The sequence below is a fragment of the Entelurus aequoreus genome, linkage group LG15, assembly GCF_033978785.1.
Source record: "Entelurus aequoreus isolate RoL-2023_Sb linkage group LG15, RoL_Eaeq_v1.1, whole genome shotgun sequence".
Lineage (NCBI taxonomy): Eukaryota > Metazoa > Chordata > Actinopteri > Syngnathiformes > Syngnathidae > Entelurus > Entelurus aequoreus.
In genome coordinates, this window is record NC_084745.1 from 37,418,411 (window position 1) to 37,436,581 (window position 18,171).

Here is an 18,171-nt window from a genome sequence, read left to right on the forward strand (position 1 = left end):
TGCCGCTGGAGTTGAGTGTGCAACATCAGTCCAGCACAGAGGCCAAGATGTTTCCCCTTTACCTCCAATCAAGGTTAGTCATCTCATCTTTAGGTGTAGAGAACCAATGTGTTCTATGGCTTTGTCATCATGCTGCACCTCAACCTTTTCTTTGCAGGCAGGTGGCTGGTATTTAATTTATGATTTATAGTTAACACACTCTTGTCTTGAGAGAACAAAGTACAGTATGGATATGCCAGATGCCAATAATATGGCTGAACGAAGCAACATGATATGGTATGTGTTATCACTGATGTATATTCAAGGCTGTTAGGTCGCGACTTGTCCAGGGTGTACCCCGCCTTCCGCCCGAATGCAGCTGAGATAGGCTCCAGCGCTCCCCCGCGACCCCGAAAGGGACAAGCGGTAGAAAAATGGATGGATGGATAGTTGTAGTTACACACTGACTTTGTGCAGCTTGTGTTAACGTCTGTGTTCCTGTTTTAATCTTTGATGCTTTAGAATGACTTCACTTTTATTGTGTGTCGCTAGAGGGCACACAAGTCCTTCGTGAGTTTAAGGTGTCTTTTTTCTGCTTTTTTAATGTAAAATATCGACAGTTGTCAATGAAATTAATGACTCAATAGATAGTAAATATGTTCTGAGTATGTTCTGAGTATGCAAGAAACTGAAAAGAGTAGATTAGACTACATTAAACTTAAACTGTTCTGTGATCGGTTTTGACTGTATATGACAATTCAAAAAGAGCCCGAAACGTACTTGGCGCTTACCTGGGACCGGTTATCGCTACCCTCCGAGTTCTGACAGACCAATCAGCTGACCGCCGCATGACAGGGCAGACCTCGCTCATGCGCAAAGGCTCACTTGTGCAATTTGGAATATGGCAGCGTCCTGAGCGCAGTTGTGGGGGGGATACGGCGTAACTGAGCACCGTCGGCTCTGGAGCGGGTACGCCAAGCAACGACAGGGCACCGAGGAGGGCGGGGGGCCGAGGGAAGGCTGTAATTTATATCCGCTCGTGATTTCTGCAGGTAACCTGTCTTTTTTGCCTTTAAAAGCCATCTTCTCGCCTGTTTGCCTGATTGAAGGCTGCTGCTAATGCGGCTAGCTAGCTGCTATGCAGAACCACATTGATGCGCTACGTTAGCCGCTAATCTTCTGGCTAGCATAACACGTACGCTAGCTCCAGCTCCAGTCTTCGTCGTGATATATTAAATAATAACCATCCATTCAAGTTGTCTTGTTTCAATACAACTGCAGTGATGGCGGCGTGGAGCCTTTAATTGTCATTAGCCTGGTAATCAACCCTGCAGGCCCCTCAGTGGAGTCTTGTTAAAAGTGCTGATAAGCCAGGTAACGCTTGTCATACATTGTTTTTATTCAACGCAATCTGGGGGTTGTGCATTTCCACTCCAACAAACTGCGTGGCCCTTTCTCCAGACCTTCGTTAAATTGACAAATGTTTCATACATTACCAGAGTGCGTAATATGCTTCCTGTTGACTCTATTTCCATTAATTATTTTAGTTATTGTTGTTGAATGAAGGCAATCACACTCTCCTCTTCATGTCACATGACAGTTTGAACCTTGCACCCTGCCTTATGTTAATGCTATTTCCACGGGCGAGACATTCATTGAATATAATGGAGAACATATACACAATGGACCAACATTTGGATTTGAAATGGCATGTTCACATTGTGTTGTTTGTGTTAGTACCATGTTATGAAACATGAAGGAGAATATTTCCATGACTTCAACAATTAATAAAATAACTTGGGAAGTTGCTTGTCCTGTCGGGATCGATGAGTCATTTTTAAATATTGTGTACTTTTTGTCTGGGCATTGCTTCTTCTTCTAATCCCTGTCAAGGATAGTCTATTACTATCTCGTTATTGATCTGCATCCAGACAGGAAGCGCATGGAGGGGTTTGTCACATGACTCAATCCTGGAATCTGCCATGGCCTCTTCCTTTTACACATCAGAATAGAACAGTGCCAATGTTCAAAAGGATGTATTTTATCATGCATTGCATCACTTCCTTCCATTGGATTAAAAGTGCCATCTGTGATTGTTAAAGAAAATGCAAGACTGGGCTCTAAGGCTCTTAGCACATGTATTGTGTTGCAACCTTAATCATTTGCTTAAACTGGTGCTTATGTACTTGACATTGAATGTGTGTTTTCAGGCATTCCATGATTTGGCCTTTTTTCGGATTGCAGAGGAAAGAAAGTCAGAGTTTTTCCAAAGTGCTGACACAAACCGTTACCCCCCACCCTCACTCCTATCCCAGTGCAGCCGTCTAGCAGTCAGGAAAGAAATGCAGCTATTACCCCCTTACAGCACCTTTACAGTCTTTTAATTATTTTTTTCATGACATCATTATCAGCTCATTTTTTTGTCTTTTCCAGTCCGTAGCAGCTCAAAATGTGGCTTTAAACTGCACCACAAATTTCAGCTTTGCAGATGCCATATACGAGGAAGAGATGTGAACATCCATTCTGATTGTCTCGACTGATTTAGAACCTTGTTTGTAAACCAACTACTTATATGATCAGACAAGAGAACAATGTTGGATATTAGTTCTGTTGGCTAAGTGGAGTCTTTGCCATTGTGCTGTAGTATGTTGAACGACTCTGCGAAGTGTGTGCGGCGGCGGGCTGCCAACCGTGTAACCATTGTGGAAGACTTTAGACTTTCCTTCTCAGCTCTGTTGATGTTATAGAACAAAAAATGGAATATTTCTTGCCTAATTTCAACTTTCCAACTTCTGTGCTGCTCAGGTCTTGTGAAAAGATGAACATCCTGAAAGACAATCAAGACCTGGCCTGCTTCTACACCACCAAGCACTCTTGGAGGGGAAAGTAAGACCGACTGCTTTTTTTCGCCTTCTTACCGTATGGATTTTAGGGTTTGTGAGGCTCCGTCTCTGCTGTCTCATCTTTTGTGTCGGATAACAACAGCGACTAGTCTCTGTCATCACGTTTCAGAAAAAACTGACTCAGTCCCTCCATTATATGGACTTCCTTTTTGTGGAAGTGCTCTGTTATAAAAGGAACCTCATAGAACATTCACATACTCCTTTATTATTGCAGTACATGGTTGTTATTTACCTTCACCATGAAGCTTTGTATGAATCTGCGTGTGCTTATCTGAGAGGTAGTTTGTCTCCAATCTGTTTGTGGTGATGGTTTGCAAGTTGTTGGAGGGCTTTTCTTTTTTCTTTTTTTTTCTTTTCTTTTTTTTAACCTTTTTAACCAACTTTTCCACTATAGAAGGGTCTGGGGTCCACTCAAATATTAACACTAAATTAGTAATCTTACTCTTGATTATTATTATTATAATTATATTTACCCTACGTACAGTTTACAACTTTGTCAAATGATATGTAACCATGTGTTAATCACAAAGATTAATATAAAGTCTTAGGTCAGGCTGATTGCAAAAAAATACTAATCAAATATACTGCAAAAGAAGGAACTCTTAAAAACTGATGAAAATGTTAAAATAAATAAATTCTAATAAAATGTATAATAAATAATAATAATATATGTTTCTTAAATAAACTGTCAATAAAATGTTAAAGTTCAAATGAAAATAAAGCTTCACTACTTAAGTCATAATTTTTAACAGCTTAAGAAACTTCTCAAGACTTAGCTTCAGACTTCTTCTGTTTGTTTGATATTGTCATTACTGCCATAAGTGGTGTGAAAGTGTATTACAACTGAGAACCATACCATACGGACTGCAACTGAGAAACAAATATTTTTGGTCGGCCCTTTAAAGGGTGCTTACAACCCAACAATGGGCCCCGGCCTTATGGTTACGAAACACTGATATAGAACACAAGGAAGTGTGTTATGTACATTAAAATCATCATAGAACCCCTTGAAAAAATATCTTTGTGTTGTCATTAATATTAGAATTCCAGATTTTTCAGTTATTTTATGCCTTTTTGCTCTATCTGTCCATTTTTACTGTTTGTGCCACAAGCCCATAAAAAAACAACACCCGCTTTGGTCACCACTAAAGTTTCTTATATATTCTCTACTTGTGCAGGTCGGCTTCCATCTCCCAGAATCTTGTTCCACAAAACATCGACTATATATTTGTTTTAAATGAAATTTATATTTTTGTTTTATAATGAAAAGTTTGAGCAACAGGCTTCTGTAGTTAGTCAGCACGCACACACAGTGGCGTGTGTGCTGCAGGAGACTTATTGAGTAGTACAAAGATAGCGGCCAGTATTTGTTTCTACAGAGTGTGGTGAATATATGCCTGTAAGTAGAAATACACATACTATTTTATGTCAATTTTGTGCCGTTCGATAAACGTTGGTTGTACAAGTTTGCTCTGCGAGTTTCCTTTAGCCTGTCCATTGTCCATTAGAGTCAACCTTCATTCTATATAATTGTATTGCTTTTTTTCAGTTTATAACAAACGGTATTAAACCGTATGACTCCTACATGTATGTGCACATTATATGTAGAGTATATTAATGTTCTGTCCTTTCTGTGCTTAGTTTTACAGTAACTGCATTATCAATGTTTATCAAGTTATTATTTTTATCTCTAATGTAAAAGACTGTTTACGTATTTGGCAATTAAATTCCAATATTCAGGGAGGGCAGACTAATAATATGTAAATAAACCAAGTGTACAAAGTGCAGCCTGTGCTACACTGTACAATAGTAATAAAAGTAGCAGCAACAATTGAAAAATAGAGAAAAAAACCCGCTATAATATAAAAAATATATATGTTAATACTAATGACTAATAACACCGATCAAAAAAAAAAGTTTAGTATAACATTACTTTAGCCTTTTTAAAGAAAATATGTGCATCATCACTGATTATGCAAATTATATGATGTCATATTGACACAGCCCTGGCCACGTCCCCATCACACCTAGCCACGCCCCCACCACCACTAATATTTTAGCAATCCGTGGGAAACACTGTACTGGTTTGCATATTTCACCAGGAAGCTGAAAGTGTTACCATCCGTCAAAAGTCCAGGCTCTGTTTTCTTAGCACTATCACTAGTCATGACTCTTACCAGTCTAAGGCTGGGTTGCACATTTGTAGAGTAGCTCTCCAAACTTCTATACCTCCAAACCTTGTCTTTCACAGCGGTGGTAATGCACACTTCCCAGGCTTGTGGAGGTGCCCGATAGGGCTGAACGATTTCAGGAAAAAATCTGATCACGATTTTTCTGACAGAAATTGCGATTTCGATTTTGACTCACGATTTCTTTTCAAATCAAGCTTCAGTAACAGTAACAGATTTAAAACATGACAAAAAATGATATACCATGAAAACATTAAATGCTATGTAATGCAAGGATGAATACTAAAAGGTAAGAATTGCTTCAAACATGTATTTATTAAGAAACATGCATGTACATTCTCCAAAGTTCTTGACCAACAGCAGTTATTAAAACTAAAGAACTAAAACCAGTACAAAAACCTTAATTATGTTAAGATAAATAAAAAAGTTTAAGTTAAATAAAATACAAAACAATTCCAACACAAAAAGCAATGCTTAATATATAATAAGAAAAACAAAATTCAACAACTTCAATAAAGGAAAAAAAGGATCCTGACCTTATGTAAACAGTCTTATACTCAAGTAGGTAGGTCAGTCTTTTATGGCTCAAGAGAGCTAGCCTATCAACATCTATAGCAGCAATTCAAGTACTTTATTCAACCCTGGAAGAAACCTGAACAATATTTTAAAGTGAAATTGAAAAGTAATGGTAATAAAGAAAATACTATTACAAAAACAAAATGACCCAACCTCTGCCCTTCTGAAAAATATGTCAGACATTAAAATAGGTGGGTCATTCATTTACCGCTTAGCAGCACCCAAATATTGCACATCTATTCTGTTAACAATAGAACATAATATTCCTGAAAACTAGCATTTATCTTTTTTTTTTTTACAAAAACTGACACCACAAGTCAGGGTAAAGTGCAGAACAAACACAATCTAAAAAGTACTTTAACAATAATACTTGCTTCCCTGACATCTCTACATCACTCTTCACAGATTTTTGGTCAAGAAAACTAGCATGTCAACCTTTGATGGTTTAAGACATGAGCGCTGACATGTGACAACATTGCCACTAGCACTAAACAATCTTTCTGATGGTGAACTGGTGGCTGGTAGTGGCAAACGACGCTGTAATTGTGGTATGTTTGCTACAATGGGCTGAATCGCTCGGGGTTGACTTTTCACCGGACTTTTTGGTCATACATTCGTCGTGTAACTGCCGGTGGTGATTTTTCAAGTGCCGGAATAAATTAGTCGTGTTGCCTTGGGATGTGGCGACTTTGGCCCGACAAGTTTTACAAAGTACCTGTTTCTGATGCACATCTGAAGTTTCGAAACCGAAGTAGTCCCAAATGACAGACGTGCTGCTCTTCTTCTGTATTAAAACTAAATCCTCCTCCACTTCTGACCCGGCGGCAGCAGCCATTTCCTCCAGGACGTTTGTTTCTTCACCAAAGTTGTTAGTGGGCGTGTACGCGGTAGCCTCGTCAATGGCCGCCTCTGATTGGTTAGCGTGACGGCATGCCCTGCTCACAAGTAGTTTACCACTTCTGATTGGTGAGTTTGACAAGGCATGAGAGTAGCACGAGCAGGCTGCATATACACAACAGACATGTCAGCCAGGAGAGCTAAATAACGTTCGTCTAAAACCGAAGCCTTCACGATCTCAAGATTGAGACTTCTGAAATCGCAATTTCGATCTGAAAACGATAAATCGTTCAGCCCTAGTGCCCGACATGTCTGAATTTTTTCTCCAATGGCAAATACCCTGCTTTTTGTTTCCGCTTGTACAGTATTTGATTACGGAGTAAATGCATAACGCAAGAAACACTTGCTGTCTTTAACTTTTAACGAGTGTGTTGTTCACTACAATATTACCCTTTTAATAACTAAAGGGGTCTGAGTACTTGCTTGATATATGACAAAAATTGCTAAATTGGTACAACTAATCCCTTCTGCTATATCATCTTATTCTCTGCATCTTATTCTCTGGCAGACTAGGTGCGTATGACCTGTGTGCAGAAGTGGAGTTACGATGCAAATTGCCACCTAACAATAGTGTCAAATCTATTTGTGGGCCACCACAAACAAATGAAAGTATAGAAAAGACTGCTACGTTCCTGTGTACAGTTATATCATACAGTTCAGATGCTCTTTTTTTGCTTTAATATGACATGTGACACAGTGAAGCTTTATGGCGACCATCACCTTTTAGAGAACGGATGAGGTCTTGCTCAGACTGAGAGGCGGTGAGATCATATTACCAGTACTTGCTCTCTAAATGTCTTTGTCCCATTACAGTTGTAACATAAGCAAGGCTGCATAGCATTTAGCTGTCGTTAGACTCTCATTCATCCTGTTAACCCATCCTGTGGTGACTGATGTTCGCCGTATCAGAGATGCTGTGAGCATGCCAGACAGGTGACGGATAAATTATTGTCTTTGTATTTCAAAGTTACTGAATGTCTACGCTGTGACCATAATAGAGAATGAATGGCTTGGCCATGTTGAGCTGTTTTTAACTTTTGGTTTTGCTTCACCTTGTTTAAAACTCAATGAAGGAGCAGAAGTATTTTTCTGCACAGGAAGTTGCCCAACTTGTTGTATTATGAAACATCAGAAGTGGAAGGGAAAGTTTTGACCAAATCAACCCTGACACAACGCTCTTGTCTTACAACAAGATACCTCGGCCCTGTGAGGTCCTTTATTATGAAAGCTGTAGGCTGGGGAAACATTTAATGCATCTTTACGTGTACATTGATTTAGCTTATGGGCAGTTGGCACTGTACATTATCCGCATAGAATCAATGGGTGCACCAGATTTAGGTAATTATCATTTTTGGTCTTTAACATTTTCCAGGCAAGGGACCCCTACCTAAACTGATCCAGAGAAGGACAGGGACACCCAACTAAAATTGTGATCGTGTTTTGAATTAAACTGGTCATAATGATGCATTTTTATTGCGTAATAATGTACTAAAATATTCAAATAATACAGTATAAAGCTGCTAATTCCTGGCTGGCAACTGGCGTCTTAATCATTAGCTGGCAACTGGCACGCTAATTGCTAGATAATAACTAGCATGCTAATTGCTACCTGGCAACTAGCGCACTAATCGCGAGTTGCCAACCGCTGCGCTAATTACTAGCTGATGACTGACGTCCTAATTGTTTGTTGCAATTATAGCACTAATCTTAAATGCTAACGTAAATACTATACCAATAATATAAATGTTCATGTTTTTACAGTGAGTTGGGCGGCCATGCCACTGTCAGTTCTAAACTACACTACAATGTAATGGATCATTGTTAACGTATATTTAAAGACATTCAAATCTGTTGAAATATAGCAGGGGTTTATTAAAAAAAAGTAAAATCAACCAAAAATTTGACAACCCCACTGCAGAACCTCTGTGGACCCACTTGGAGGTCTGTTAACGACCTCTGCTGTAGTCCATTTCACCTGGTTAGCTTAAGTTTCCGAACACGCTGTCATCTGCACATGCTTTTAAACATACCCTCAGCTTGCATATTAACCCCTCGTTAGTTTTCTATATCCATTTAGTTTAAAAAAAAATTACCTCACCCATATTATTGTTGTTGTTTGGACCAAGCAGATAGGATTGTTTTAGCAAGGGAGAGGGTCAAAAAGGAGAGACTCTAAAGAGGCATTCAAATGGAGCGACATTAATTGGTGAGAAGGGGAGAGGGACATGACTCTGGATTGTGCTTTGTCTGCATGCTCCACTCGGGGCCGCTGCGTGTCCTGTCTGTTGGCGTTATCCTGTCTGTTGGCGTTAAGTCGAGAGCTTGCCTGAATGGATGCTTCACCAGACCTCTTCAAAGTTGTGCAGGCCTGATGAGGATGTGCATGAGAGACACAGAAAGAGAAGCCCAGTCAGCATTTTGAGCTTGCAGGCTGCTTGTGAAAGAGCAAGCTGTGCACACTTCAAACACGCCTGTAACCGTGTTGATGCAACATACACAAACGCCACAGTGACACTTCGTCTTTTTGTCAAAAGTCTTCACTGACTCCATACTGATTGACATTTTTTTTCCCAATTGCACGTTTCCAACTTTGCGTTACTTAAAGGACAGCACATCTTTCTGTGTGTTCTAGGTACAAGCGTGTCTTTTCTGTGGGAACCCACTGCATCACTACATACAACCCTACCACGCTAGAAGTAACAAATCAGGTAAACGATGGTTATTCAGTTAACATGGAGCGTGCCTTGCCTTTGGCTAATTAATTTTATTTTGTTTTGTGTCACGTGCCGCATCGCTAGTGGCCTTATGGAGACATCTGTGGAATCGGCCCGGTTGGAAAAGGCCAGGGAACAGAGTTTAATCTCACATTCCGAAAAGGCACCGGCAAGAAGTCTGAGACGCTCAAGTTCTCCACGGAGCATCGGACAGAGCTGCTCACAGAAGCGCTGGTGAGGACATGAATGCCTTTCAAATTAAACGCTAAATGAAATATTATTGAAGCAAAATGATTTGCAAATGTGGGTCTGTAACCCAATTTACGTGTCCGTGTACTAATGTGTGTGTCTGTATCTCAATGTGTGTGTGTGGCTTGCACGCACATGCGTGCATAATCAGTCACGTGTGCATTTTTTAAGTTGTCTATCCGTTTTCTGGTTTGTCTGTGGGTAAAAATAAAATATGTCTGTCCATATTTCCTGGATTTAATGTGACTTTTTGCTACGTTTCTGCCGTGACAGAGTTTTGTGTGCGCAATCATATTTTTGTGTGCGTATACAGATGTGTGTATTTGTAATGCAATCTGTGTCTCAGAGTTGTACAGTATGTGCGTAAAGAGATGTGTGTGTCTGTAATCAGATTTGTGTGAAGCAGGAACCCTCATTGGCTGTCTTTTTATATGTGACTTTTGGGACACTTCTGTCGCGTAAGAATTGTCTGTCTGTAACTTCACCTTGCCTTTCCCTATACTCACCACTAGTCAGCGCCTTGCACCCACCAACTCACACTCGTGTTGGTGTTGAAGCCAGGAACAATGGGCTTTCCATCACTTTATTCAATAAAAGTTCATGTTAAACAGTATCTTAGTTGTCAAAAGTATTTGGTACGCAAATAAGTTATCAGTAATGTCATGACATATAGCGGCCGAAACGATCGAATTTCCTCCGTCGGGGACGGGGCTCCCTTAGAGATAGGGTGACTATGTGTGAGATGCTCAGTCATTCGGGAGGAGTTAAAGCCGCTGCGTCTCCGCATTGAGAGAAGCCACTTGTTTTGAGCATCTGGACCCCTGGGCGCCCCCATGGGGAGGTGTTTTGGGCACGTCCGACCAGTAGGAAGCCACGGGGAAGACCCTGGGTCTCATATGTAGTCACCCTATCCCTAAGGAAGCCCCGCCCCTGAGGGAGAAAATGCGATAATTTTGGCTGCTCTATGTCATAAAATTACTTGTAACTTATTAGACTACAAAATACTTCTGACAACTACTGCTAAAACATGAACTTTTGTTTACATGAAGTGTTGGAAAGTCCATTGTTCTTTGCTTCAACACGAGCATGAGTGGGTGTAAGGCGATAAACTAGTGGTGAGTATAGGGAAAGGCAAGGTGAAGTTACAGACAGACAACTCTTTTTACAAGTTTGGGTCGCTGCACAGACAGACAACTCTTAAACGGCAGAAGTGTCGCAAAAGTCACATGGAAAAAGACAGCCAAGCTAAAAAAAAAATTACGCGCATACAACTCTTAGACACAGACTGCATTACAAATACGATTACACACATCTGAATATTCACACACTAATATGATTACGCACGCACAACTCTTTCATGGCAGAAACGCAGCAAAACGTCACGTGTAAAAAGACAGCCAATCGAGAAAATACGAAGAGACAGATTTTTTTTAACCACAGACAAATCATAAATAAAGACAGACAACCTAAAAGGTGCTGATTACACGCACACACATAAAGATACAGACACACACTAGTACACAGACACGTGAATTGGATTACAGACGCACAGATTTAGATACGCATTTGCAAAAAAAAAAATTCTAAAATAAGACTTCCATAAACACTTTACGTAAGCTTTGTCTGTGATCGCCAGCTTCTCTAAGGGTTTCTTTCATTCGCAGAGATTTCGAACAGAGTTTTCAGAGGGAAAAATAACTGGCAGGGTAAGTACAAAGATATGTTGTTGTACAGTTATGGCGAATCAGGTTGTCAAATTGAATAACACACCAGGGCCATGCACTTTTTAAGAAAATACACATTACTCTTGAAAAAGCATACCTATTCATTTACTTTGTTTATTTCACATTATATGGTTTGGCTGCCCCCTTTTATAAATGGCCTTTTTAGGGTGCGCGTCATGCTAATTAAGTAGAAGGCTGTGGAAGGGGTGGGAGCAAGCCGGCGTGGTGTACGATAGTGCCGTAATGCTGTAGCATAATCCAGGCTATATCTTTATAGATGACAAAGAAGATTAGTGTAATAGCTAATAATATATGTTATTAATATAGAAGTAATGTATTTTGACAGTATGCTGAGGGCCAATATAAAAATAGCTGTAAAGCCAGGCAATCCTTAAAGGGGACCTGTTACGCGAAACCAACTTTTCTTACAGATTGGTACCTGTTTTTGTGTATTTGGGATCTGCCTAAGTCCCGAAAATTTGAAATCAAACCATGGAGGCATTGCGGAGATACTTATAAAACAATCTTGCCTTCTTTCATTATTTCGCCTAACAAATCGTTGTGAATTTGCCCAATGTGTGCCGTTTTTTCCCAGTTAATGATGTCAGCGGATATCTCCATATATGGGTTAAACTTACCCAAAGTGCTTTGTGTGAGTCCGCCATTGTAGTCCGACGCTGTAGTCAGTGAGCTCCTTCTTTTTCTCTTTCCTCTTGTTGTAGGGCAGTCTGGCTCGTACATGCACATGCATCCTCTGCTGTTGCTGTTTCTAATACATAGTAGGGTATATTTCAAACTTGTATCTGTCAGTAGAATAGCTATCGAAGCGCTAAAACTACAACATTGCTGATGGGGAGGAGACGCAGTCAAAGTGGAGGCATGTAAATAAGACCGCCCACTAAACGGTGCATCCTGAAAATACGGTCAGAAACTGTCAGAATCTGTTAAACATAATCTATGCACAATTTTGACTAAATAACCAACATTACATGTTATGTTAACCACAAGGAAGTGTTTTACATGTAGAAACAAATCATAAAATTACCCCTTTAGCATTTCCACTGGTTCGCACCTTAGTTTGGAATTGCAACAAAATGTATTGGTGTTTTCCTTAGCCCATGCTCCAAAAACGCTTGCCTTACGCCTTATCTCTTCCCCAGCGTTACAACTGCTACAAGCATCATTGGAGTGACACGCGGAAGCCTGTGAATTTGGAAGTGACGCCGGGTGGGATTGACCAAATTGACCCTCACACCAACAGGGTGCTGTGTTCTTATGACTACCGCAATGTGGAGGGCTTTGTGGAAACCTCCGACTACCAGGGAGGATTCGGCATTCTTTATGGCGGCTTCAGCAGGCTGGTGTGTGCTTGGAGTCATCGGAACGCTCATTTGTTTGCCTGATAAATTCATGCAGATGTCTTTTTACCTCACTCGCAGCATCTGTTTGCCTCTGAGCATCGAGATGACATCATCCGCAGTGCCATAGAGCATGCTGGGAACTTCATCGGGATCACACTGCGGCTTAGGAAGGAGGCCCTGACCTTCGAGGGCTTCTTCACGGACAGGCTGGGGAAGTACAGCTCAGACGAGAGCATCACGTCGCTGGCCGAGTTTGTGGTGCAGAAAATAACCCCACGCCACCCGGTCAGGATGTTCTCACTAGTTTTGCCGGTTGGCAGGATGTCTTCAAATTATCTGAAGTGGGGCCTTTGGTATCTTTCAGGAGCCCGTTAAGCGCATTTTGGCCTTGACTGAGACGTGTTTGGTGGAGAGAGACCCAGCGTCCTACAACATTGTCACCGTCAAACCATTTGAAGAGGTGAGGTTTTTGTTTGCGTAACGTCACTTTATTATGCATGAATGTTAAACGCTTGAATAAAAGGGCTTCAATCCGCACAATTCTCTTGCCTCCCTCATACCTCGCAGGTGTTTGCGCTCATCTGCGATGCGAATAACCCTCAGGTGTTTACAGTGGAATTCATCAGAGGCCAGATAAGAAAGTTCTCCTCCACAGAACGGTAAACACACTTTTTATGTATTTTTATTGATTGTGTAGCATAAGTGGAGATACATACTCAAACCTCAAACCCAAGCGGTCACTATTGCTGTATTTAATTTGCCACACTTACACTTAGCATTTTGAGTGCATTTGTATTAGGGGTGTCCAAAGTGAGGCCCTAGGGCCAAAATGGCCCATAGCTAATTTTACAAGGGCCCACGACACAATCCTTAGCATTCTGATATTAGCATGCTAGATTTTTTGATATTTTGGCTGGAATACACTTGAGCGTCAAATATTTTGTTACTTGATGAATGATACCTGTTAGCATGTTAACGTTAATATGGTAGCTTTTTTTTTAGCCAGGTTTATAGGTGTATATACCTCAGTCGTATGTTGGTTCTAGATGCATGCTAATGTTAAAACCATTTTATTTTCATGTACACACCTCAGAGTAATATATTTTGGTATTTAATGCATGCTACCATTAGCATGCTAGCTTTTTTAGTTAATTTAGCAGGTATACACCTCTGTGTCATATATTTTGGTATTTACCTAATTCTAACTGCAAGCATGCTATTGTTAGCATGTTAGCATGCTAAATGTTAGCATTCACACAATTTTTTACCCAATTTGCATTTTCCAATTCTTTGAAAAATATCTACATATTGTACTGCTTTTGAAGGTGAAAACTACTAAAACGTCCCCCGCATTCTTTGATTTGTCAGTCTGTGGCCCTCAGTGGAAAAAGTTTGGGCACCCTTGATTTTTACGCTTTCAGTACACTCTTAACGTTGCTCTTAACATGCACGCCAAATGGTGAATGTGTCGCAATGGACACTAACTACTAAAGGTGGGAATCTATGGGCACCTCACGATTCGATTGCGATTACGATTCAGGAGCTACGATTCGATTAAAAATGGATTATTAATGCATCTTTAATTTATGTATATTAATGCAGTTTCACATTTCTTTTTGTTACACTGAATTAGCGTTTATCACTTGCGACTTAAATAAACAATTCATTTGGAATAAGAAACAGTTAGGTAAATTCCCACATTTATTGAATTAATGAAAATATGTGCAAAACTGGAACATAAGTGACAAAAAATAAAGAAGCTGGTCGGATCTCTCGGTGAGGTGGCTCGCTGCAGTCAGCCACATTTTAGAACTGTCTGCATTACTTTATTTACAATAAATAAATAGATTATTGACGTTTACTAATCGATTTTTATAATCGTCCATGTCTGACTTGCGATGCATCTAAAAATCAATTACAAACCCTGTTTCCATATGAGTTGGGAAATTGTGTTAGATGTAAATATAAACGGAATACAATGATTTGCAAATCCTTTTCAACCCATATTCAATTGAATGCACTACAAAGACAAGATATTTGATGTTCGAACTCATAAACTTTATTTTTTTTTGCAAATAATAATTAACTTAGAATTTCATGGCTGCAACACGTGCCAAAATAGTTGGGAAAGGGCATGTTCACCACTGTGTTACATGGCCTTTCCTTTTAACAACACTCAGTAAACGTTTTTGAACTGAGGAGACACATTTTTTAAGCTTTCAGGTGGAATTCTTTCCCATTCTTGCTTGATGTACAGCTTAAGTTGTTCAACAGTCCAGGGGTCTCCGTTGTGGTATTTTAGGCTTCATAATGCGCCACACATTTTCAATGGGAGACAGGTCAGGACTTCAGGCAGGCCAGTCTAGTACCCGCACTCTTTGACTATGAAGCCACATTGATGTAACACGTGGCTTGGCATTGTCTTGCTGAAATAAGCAGGGGCGTCCATGGTAACGTTGCTTGGATGGCAACATATGTTGCTCCAAAACCTGTATGTACCTTTCAGCATTAATGGCACCTTCACAGATGTGTAAGTTACCCATGTCTTGGGCACTAATACACCCCCATACCATCACAGATGCTGGCTTTTCAACTTTGCGCCTATAACAATCCGGATGGTTCTTTTCCTCTTTGGTCCGGAGGACACGACGTCCACAGTTTCCAAAAACAATTTGAAATGTGGACTCGTCAGACCACAGAACACTTTTCCACTTTGTATCAGTCCACCTTAGATGAGCTCAGGCCCAGCGAAGCCGACGGCGTTTCTGGGTGTTGTTGATAAACGGTTTTCGCCTTGCATAGGAGAGTTTTAACTTGCACTTACAGATGTAGCGACCAACTGTAGTTACTGACAGTGGGTTTCTGAAGTGTTCCTGAGCCCATGTGGTGATATCCTTTACACACTGATGTCGCTTGTTGATGCAGTACAGCCTGAGGGATCGAAGGTCACAGGCTTAGCTGCTTATGTGCAGTGATTTCTCCAGATTCTCTGAACCCTTTGATGATACTACGGACCTTAGATGGTGAAATCCCTAAATTCCTTGCAATAGCTGGTTGAGAAGGGTTTTTCTTAAACTGTTCAACAATTTGCTCACACATTTGTTGACAAAGTGGTGACCCTCACCCCATCGTTGTTTGTGAATGACTGAGCATTTCATGGAATCTACTTTTATACCCAACCCACCTGTTCCCAATTTGCATGTTCACCTGTGGGATGTTCCAAATAAGTGTTTGATGAGCATTCCTCAACTTTATCAGTATTTATTGCCACCTTTCCCAACTTCTTTGTCACGTGTTGCTGGCATCAAATTCTAAAGTTAGTGATTATTTGCAAAGAAAAAAAATGTTTATCAGTTAGAACATCAAATATGTTGTCTTTGTAGCATATTCAACAGAATATGGGTTGAAAATGATTTGCAAATCATTGTATTCCGTTTATATTTACATCTAACAACAATTTCCCAACTCATATGGAAACGGGGTTTGTATTTCCCCCACCTCTACTAACTGCTTTCAGTCATTGCCGTTTTGGTGACATTTACAATGCAATTTAATTGTAAATTGCAATTTACAGTTAAAAAAGAAAGCAGATTAATATGATCATTGTCTTTTTCGGTATGTGTGGAACAACCATAATCTATTTAGGACAGCGCATTCAGAATTTGTGTCCTCATCAACTGAGTATGCAGTCTACATAGTATACTTCTTGAAGTATTCCATTCTCTATATGTGCACTCCTGCAGGGACTCTTTGCTGGCCAGCTTGCTCGATGGAGTCCGTGCGTCGGGCAACAGGGACGTGTGCGTCAAGATGGCCCCTACTCGGCGGGGCCAACGTTGGGGACTCTTGAGCATGCCCGTCGACGAAGAGGTGGAGAGCCTGCATCTCAAATTCCTGGCAGCACCTCCGAGTGAGTCTCATCAGATTAATTAGGAGTGCGAGGGATGATGCAATGATGAATGAAGGTGGAGTTGTGACCTGATTTCTGCCTCTGGTGACTCGAGTTTGATGTTGACTTTCGGTTGAAGCTGCTCAGAATGACTTTGTAACACAATATTGCATTTAAACGGACCGACTCACTAATTACCTACTTTTTTTTTTCAGATGGAAACTTTGCCGATGCGGTATTCCGATTTAACGCCAACATATCCTACAGTGGAGTGCTACATGCAGTAACACAAGATGTGAGTGTGTAATGTCTGCCCATGTGATGTTCGTGCTTGTTAATGGTTAATGTTAATTTTTCTCTTTATGTTCAGGGTCTTTTCTCAGAGAACAAAGAGAAGCTCATCAACAACGCCATCCTGGCTCTTCTGACGCAGGAGGCAGAGTTGCCCTCGCTCAATGCTGAGCTGGAGAGTCACTTCCAGGCCATCCGGCGCCTGGTGGCTTCCAAAGCTGGCTTCCAGGCCTTCACACAGCTGCCTAAGTAAGGGTTGCGGCGGGCAGTCCCACCTTGTTGAGTGCGCTCTTTGTCGAGCTGCTGGTAACTGGCATGCTCTGTCATTCCAAGGTCTGGTCACGGGTCTGGACTCACAGACGGAACGTAAATATGAATCCATACATCTCAGTCTACCCGGCATCCGTTTTGCTTTTGCCTGTTCTTTTCTCCTGCGCTCCTTCACTCAATACAGTTTTTTTTGCATCTCTTTTCTGATATTGAGGCATGCACATCAGAAGGACGGTTCTGGTCGATTTGTCAACCTCAATTTGTCAACTTTTTTTCCCCCTCTCTTTTAATTTTGTCTCTGTCTTTTTGGGTCACTGAGATGTATGACATGATGTGTATTGACTTATTCTTTTATTTTAGAAATGTACAGTTGCAGACAAGCCAGAACTGTTTAATCCTGAAAATAATTGATTGAAGAGCGCCAAAAAAATGAGCAACATAAACAAAAGTGCATTGTAGCATTACACTTCTTTTTTTTTTTAGTAACTCACTATTACTCTGGTGATTATCTACATTATGCTGGTTGCTGTTCTAATACATTACAAAGACAATATTAACCTTCACTGCATATTGATGTGTTGCAGGTTCAGGGAAAAGTTAGGAGTAAAGACTGTCAAAGCTTTAAAGAGGAACAACAACGGTGTGACACACGCTGCTATCGACATGCTCTGCGCCCTGATGTGTGTAAGTAAAACCTAATAATTATTTATACACTTAAACACCAGTCTCAAGTCTCTGAAGACCGCCTTCTTTCTCCATCAAGCCCATGCATGACGACTATGACCTAAGACAGGAGCAACTCAACAAAGCATCTCTACTGTCTTCTAAAAAGTTCCTGGAAAACCTCCTGGAAAAATTCATTACCAATGTTGTAAGTCTTTTTCTGGTGTGGTCAAGATATTTTGTGTTGATTATTCAATTTACAAAACCACATTTTTGTCTTTTTTTTGTTATCCAGGACCATGGAACAGGGGCTTTGGTCATCAGCTCCCTATTGGATTTTTTAACGTTTGCTCTGTGCGCCCCTTACAGTGAAACCACTGAGGGCCAACAGTTTGACATGCTGCTTGAGATGGTGGCCTCCAACGGACGCACGCTCTTTAAACTCTTCCAGGTCTGGGATGTATTC

The 18,171-nt window shown here is 40.6% G+C and overlaps 1 protein-coding gene across 3 annotated transcripts in view; it reads left to right on the forward strand.

The window, feature by feature from the left end:
- The first annotated feature begins 880 nt into the window (after positions 1 to 880).
- Positions 881 to 18,171, forward strand: part of LOC133630120 (dnaJ homolog subfamily C member 13-like) — a 37,336-nt gene continuing 20,045 nt past the window's right edge. For 2 of the 3 annotated variants that reach the window (XM_062021460.1, XM_062021458.1), the window contains exons 1-16: positions 881 to 1,031; positions 2,785 to 2,865; positions 9,177 to 9,252; positions 9,343 to 9,492; positions 11,172 to 11,213; positions 12,392 to 12,592; positions 12,671 to 12,877; positions 12,957 to 13,052; positions 13,160 to 13,251; positions 16,336 to 16,502; positions 16,697 to 16,776; positions 16,852 to 17,021; positions 17,106 to 17,138; positions 17,627 to 17,726; positions 17,806 to 17,913; positions 18,001 to 18,156. In XM_062021460.1, the coding sequence (XP_061877444.1) occupies positions 2,798 to 2,865; positions 9,177 to 9,252; positions 9,343 to 9,492; positions 11,172 to 11,213; positions 12,392 to 12,592; positions 12,671 to 12,877; positions 12,957 to 13,052; positions 13,160 to 13,251; positions 16,336 to 16,502; positions 16,697 to 16,776; positions 16,852 to 17,021; positions 17,106 to 17,138; positions 17,627 to 17,726; positions 17,806 to 17,913; positions 18,001 to 18,156 (1,746 nt within the window). In that variant the 5' untranslated portion in view covers positions 881 to 1,031; positions 2,785 to 2,797. The remainder of the gene's footprint in view (positions 1,032 to 2,784; positions 2,866 to 9,176; positions 9,253 to 9,342; positions 9,493 to 11,171; positions 11,214 to 12,391; positions 12,593 to 12,670; positions 12,878 to 12,956; positions 13,053 to 13,159; positions 13,252 to 16,335; positions 16,503 to 16,696; positions 16,777 to 16,851; positions 17,022 to 17,105; positions 17,139 to 17,626; positions 17,727 to 17,805; positions 17,914 to 18,000; positions 18,157 to 18,171) is intronic. The other variant, XM_062021459.1, reaches the window with a different exon arrangement.